Source organism: Galeopterus variegatus, unplaced genomic scaffold, assembly GCF_000696425.1.
Source record: "Galeopterus variegatus unplaced genomic scaffold, G_variegatus-3.0.2 Scaffold8897, whole genome shotgun sequence".
In the NCBI taxonomy this organism is placed as follows: domain Eukaryota; kingdom Metazoa; phylum Chordata; class Mammalia; order Dermoptera; family Cynocephalidae; genus Galeopterus; species Galeopterus variegatus.
This window is the reverse complement of record NW_007735008.1, coordinates 65,152-71,399: the sequence shown is the minus strand read 5'-3', so window position 1 is coordinate 71,399 and position 6,248 is coordinate 65,152. Positions and strand designations below refer to the sequence as shown.

At 42.8% G+C, this 6,248-nt stretch overlaps 1 protein-coding gene across 1 annotated transcript in view; it reads right to left on the bottom strand.

Annotated features, from left to right (window-relative positions):
• The window catches only part of STX8 (syntaxin 8), a 61,582-nt gene that overhangs the window by 12,772 nt on the left and 42,562 nt on the right, over window positions 1–6,248 (bottom strand). Inside the window, exon 5 of the mRNA XM_008593218.1 lies at window positions 2,182–2,306. Coding sequence (XP_008591440.1) covers window positions 2,182–2,306 — 125 coding nt within the window. The remainder of the gene's footprint in view (window positions 1–2,181; window positions 2,307–6,248) is intronic.

The following is a 6,248-nucleotide window of genomic DNA, read 5'->3' as shown; positions in this document are numbered from 1 at the left end:
AGAAATAGTATGGAGGTTCCTCAAAAAATTAAAAATAGAGCTACTATATGATCCAGCAATCCCACTATGGGTACATGTTCAAAGGAAATGAAATCAGAATTTTGAATCATGTCTGCACTCCCATGTTCACTGCAGCATTATTCCCAATAACCAAGAAATAAAATCAACTCAGTATCTACCCATGGACTAGTGGATAAAGAAAATGTGGTGTGTGTATATATATATATGTATGCATGGCATACTATTCAACCTTTAAGAAGAGGTAAATCCTGCCACTTGTGACAACATGGATGAACCTGGAGGACATTATGTTAAGTGAAATAAGCCAGGCACAGAAAGATAAATACTGCATGATCTCACTTATACGTGAAATCCAACAAAGTTGAACTCAGAATAAGAGAGTAAAATGTGGTTACCAGGGAAGGTGGGTGGCACAAATTGGGGAGATGTTGGTCAAAGGATACAAAATTTCAGTTAGAGAAATTTCAAGAGACCTACTGCACAACATCATGACTAATATACTTGAAAATTGCTAAAAGAGTAGATTTTTTAAAAAATCTATTCTCACCACAAATAAGTATGTGAAGTAATGCATATGTTAATTAGCTTGATTTAGCCATTCCACGATGTATACATATTTCAAAGCATCATGTTATACGCCATATACACAATTTTTATTTGCCAACTAAAAATTTTTTAAGATTAAAAAAATTTTTTAAAGTTAAACATATACCCACTATATGACTGTCATTCGACTTGTAGCTATGTACCTAAGAAAAATGAAAATTTATGCCCATACAAAGACTTATACATGAATGCTCATAGCAGCTTTACCTGTAACAGACAAAACCCAAAAACAACCCAAATATCCATCAGCAGATAAACAGATACACAGATTGTGGTAAATTCATGCAATGGAATACTATTATGCAATATAAGAGTAGGAAATATTGATACATGCAACATAGATGAATCTTAAAATAATTATGCTGACAGAAAGAAGCCAGACCCCTTTTTCCCCACAAAAAAGAGTACAATCTGTATGATTCCATTTATATATTAAATTATAGGAAACAAACCAATTTATAGTAACAGAAAGCAGACCAGCAGTTGTCTAGGGAAGGAGAGAGGGATAATAGGTCAAATTACAAAGAGACATGGAAAAAACTTTTAGTAGTAATGATTATGTTTGTTATTTTGGTTGTAGTGATGGTTTCACAGGTGTATGCATACATCAAAGCTTATAGAACCAAACACTTCAAATATGTGTTATTTATGATAATGCCAACTATACCTCAATAAAACTATTTTTAAAAAGCAGAATTAGAAAGAATAACATATCTATATATACTAACATGAAAAAATGTCCATGACACATAAAACAAACAAACAAAAAGCTGTGGAGTAATATAGAGATATCTATATACCTCATGACCCTGTTTATGTAAAATATATGTGTTTATACTGAATATATATGTACATATATCCATTTATAATTTGAGATTGGAGAAGCAATTGGATATAAAGCTTTTCATCTTATATGTCCCTATATTGTTTGAACTTTATATAACATTCACGTATTACTTCTGAAATTTAAAAAATAGAAGAAAGTGAAAAAAGAATTAGCAGGTTTAATAGCTATTGGGCAAGATGAACTTGAAGGTAAAAACCAAACTGACTTATTTTACAGAAGAGAAAGATGGATTCTTGTATTGGGAGAATAATTCCCAGTAGTGGAAAAAAGCAAAGGGCACATGCACCAAATTCACCTGGACTTACCAGATTCAGACCTGCTCTTGCCCAATGGAAAATCACTACTTCTGTGAGCTACCAAGAAGGTGAGAACAGTATCTATTCCTCAGGTATCCTGAGGCATAAAAACACCAAGAGCTTTAAAAGACCAAGTTTTCAGGGCCGACCCCATGGCTCACTCGGGAGAGTGTGGCGTTGGGAGCACCAAGGCCGCGGGTTCGGATCCTATATAGGGATGGCCGGTGTGCTCACTGGCTGAGCGCGGTGCGAGCGACACCAAGCCAAGGGTTACGATCCCCTTACCGGTCACACACACAAAAAAAAGACCAAGTTTTCACTCCAATTTTCAATGGGGATAAGAACACATTTAAGGCTACAAGAAACGTCTGGCCAGGTTTCTGAGCCCACATTCCTTGGGGTATTTGGTACCTTGGATAATCTGCTGCTGCTGTTGTCGGATTTCATCAAAACCCAAGCCTCTGGTCTCCTCAGGTTCCTCAAAGAGCCAAGGGTTGGGTGCTCCTCTCTTAGCTTCTTCACTCATCAGGCTGGACCTAAGAACAATATTAACTGCATTACATATCTCAAAAAATATAGCTCAGCTGCAAAATACTCCCACAAGTGCAGAGGTGGACAGTCTCACATGCTTTGAAAATTCAATTCAACCATGATTTATTGCATCCTTAGATTATGCCAGGAACTGTGTTCAGTGCTGGAAGAGATAGGAGGATGAACAGGCACAAGCCTGATCCCCAGAGAATTACAGCCCTTTAAAGAGATGATGGAAGAAATAATACTCATACTAATCCTCCAAGATACATTGGACTCAATAATCATAGAAGAGGTTAGTAAATGAGGTTCTTGAATTTCAAAAACAGAATCAAGTGTCCGAGAGACCAAGATGGCGACAGGTCTGGAGCGGGGGCTCCAGAAGACAGCGCGAGCCTGAGAAGCGTGCGCTGTGCTGCCAGAGTGCTATTTGCACTTCCAAGAGCAACAAAAAATGAATAAGTCGTTGATCAAGTAATCTACAACGATAAAAAAGCAACTACAGATTCGAGGTTTAGGGCCGACACAAAAGAAGATTCCTGAGAGCGCCCGAGCCGCGCCACGGGACCGAGTGAGCAGCCCGAGGCAGCAGCGGCCAAGGACGGCGGCAGCGATGACACAGAAATGGAGAGCCGGCCCACGTCTGTTAGTGCCCCCCAGCCCGGCCCTGCTTGTGGGGCAGACACCCGCCCGGCTTCAGCCGGCCACACCAGGCCAGTCACCGGCACCAGGGCTGCCTCCATTTTCTCGGGTGGGGGCGGAGCCAGCCGGCTCGGCCAGGCCTGCCCTCCTTGCTCGGCGCGGCTCCTCACTGAGCCTTGTCACTTGCTTGCCCCAGCGTGGGGCCTCCCGAGGCCTGCGGACCGGCCTCCCATCCCACTCCCCGCATGGATCTCTGGCGGGGCTGGTGGCGTGGGGAACCCCCGGCCAGCGTCAGGAGGGCAGGGAAGAGGAGGCCGGCCCGATTGTCACTCCACCGCACCCTGGGCTCCGGCCTCAGGTAAACTTCCTGTTTCCGGGAGGCAGATACCATCTCTGTGGCCATAAGTTCGGAAGAACCCCTAACCGATTTCTGGTTGGGAGAGGTGTGGCCGGAGCGCTCCCGAGCTCGCTTGAACCTGCCGGAGAGCTGACTGCGGGCAGGCGCCGGATTTGGTCCATGCCGGGGGGATGCAAAGAGGAAATGTGTGCTGTGGGCTAGTCCCCCGAAGAGCTCACACCCTGGTGTGGGAGATAAGGCAACTACACAAATAACCGCAAAACCAGGAGGAAGGTGAGAAGTCCTGAGAAAGCCCTATTCAGTGCTACAAAGGCACCCACAGCGACCTGCAGTCTGCGCCTAGCAGAAACCTGAAAGTCTTCCTGGGTGGGGCGGTGCTGAGCAGGGGCTTGAAGTCCTGGCTGATAGATGAGGGCTGCAGAAGACACGCCCCAGCCCAGTACTGAGCGCACAGTGGGGAGGCGTCCGGCTAAGGAGGCAGAGAGGCGGAGACTCGGCAGAAAACACACACCCTGCGGGCCGCCTCTGCAAGGTCCAACAGCCCCACCTAGTGCGCACAGAGCGGAGAAACGTCCGGATAGGGAGGCGGAGACTCGGCAGAAAACACATACCCTGTGGGGCCGCCACTGCGTAATCCAGCACCCAGGGCCAGAGCACACGGAACAGAGAGAAGTTCTACACGGGAAGTGGAAGCTCAAAAGAGATCACACACCCTGCGGTACCGTCCTGAGATCCAGCAGCCCAGTAGAGTCCAAGCTGACCAGAGAGGAGGCTCCCTGGAGAGGCCCAAGACCTGAGGCAAACACACACACAAGACACTAGAGGCTAAATGAGCAGTAACAGAGGTAGCCATACCAAATTGACAAACACAGCCATGCCGTGGTTAGCCAATAGGGTCAAACCTGTGCACTGTGAAACCCCCTGCCAAAATGAATAAACATCAAAAAAAAGATACCAGAAATACAAAAAAACAAGAAAGTACACCACCAAAAGTTAACAAATCTCAAACTCTAGATCATATAGAACAAGAAGCCCTTGAAATGAATGACAAGGAATTTTGAATTTCAAAAACACAAGGCCGAATGGAAGTGGCCTTTTTATTAAGGCAAAGTTTATTTCACAGTACCTTTTATACCAGAGGTACAAATATTATTTTTCAAGCAGATACAATGTTGCAACTACAGATTATAGTGTAAAATAATGACCATATAATTTCCCATTAAAGGGTACTTGGTTGCTGACAGAAACACATGCAGGATTTCAAATCCAATTTTATGAATATGACATAGCATTCATAATGTAATAACACATTCTGAATGATCAATCTTAACCCTTATTCCCTCTAGCAACCCACATGCCCCTTCTGCGCCAGACACATTGGTCTCACTGTCCAAGGAATAGAGAACACATGATTTATGCCTCAGGCCCCAGGTTTATAGGAGTCTTCTCATCTCAAGTACCTCTTCTGTCCCTACCTGTCCACAATCTGTCCAAGCTTCAATAACATCTTATCCGGGAAACCATCTCTGACCACTTCAACACAGAGATGAACATTCACTTTAGATCTCTCATATTGGATTCATAAAAATAATGATGACAACAATCACGTTACAGTAGGGGCAGCAACAATAATAAATCAAGCATTCACTACGTGCAGGCAGGGCTCCAGGTGAATTATTTGTATTCATTCATATCTCCATTATTTATAATTCTTGTAGACCTGTTTATGTTTCTCACATTGTCTAGAAATAACTGCTACCCTATTGTTTAACCTTTCTATATAGATAAGCCTCATGTCCACTAGACACAAAGCAGGAAGTAAAAATCACCCTTCACTGAACTGCACAAAGTTCCCCAACATGGAGTGAACGGCTAACTGCACATCACCTCCTAGCAATATATGGACAGTAACACCAACCTCAGAAGGCTGCTGGAGGATTAAATAAAATAATTCATTTATTCAAAAAACATTTACTTAGCACTTATTATGTGGTGAACATTGTTCTCATCAATAGGGATAAATAAAAAACACAAAACAGGACAAAGTCTCCACCCTTACAAAGCTTAAATCCTTACAAAGCATAAATTCTTGTTAAAGGTCCTGTTTTCATTTTGGTTGGGGGACTGGAGGGCAGGGAACAATGAGTTAAAATCTGTGCAAAGAGTTTAATGTAGTGCATTTAACAAATGCTAACTATTATCATTATACCAATTACTGCACTGTATAAACAGGAGGCAGTGAAATATATTTTAATAAATGAGAATATCTCAGAAACCTATATTAATTTCATTTTAGCACATTAAAACCTGTAGAAGGATATGATATGGATCAAGAAACAAACCCAGGTAAAATTGTAGGAAAATTTATGCCTCCTTAAACTAAGATTTTAAGCACAGAGCTGGTCTCTCTTACTCAAGTGTACTGATTAGCATGCCAAAGAGAAGTATGACTTTCTTCCACTTTATGGAAAAGGCAGCTGTTTTTCTTTGAATCCTTACTTTACATGACTGGCATCAAGTATCCAAGGTGTCAAAATGGGAGAAGAGAGCAATGGAAAAAGGAAGAAAAGAAGGAAGTTTGCAATCGAAACATACTCCCTAACTCTTATACCATCTTGCAAGCGCCGGCTTTTGGTCAAAACAGGAATCATGTAGGATTCCATATATGGACCGTTGCAAAAGCAAGTGCTAAAAACCAGTACAATAGGTCAGAGGTATGTAAAGTCAGTTCAAAAGTACATCAATGACCAGTATGAGCATCCACTCAAATGAGCATATTGCACCCAAGTTGACATTGTTCCTCTAAAGTTAATGTTGGAATGTCCCTCTGGTAGCTCTGTGATACTCAGAGCATGCTTTTTTTTTTTTTTTTTGTCTTTTTCCGTGTCCGGCAACGGATCGCAACCCTCAGTGTTGCCCCCGTACTGGCCCGGGGGCCGGCAATGGG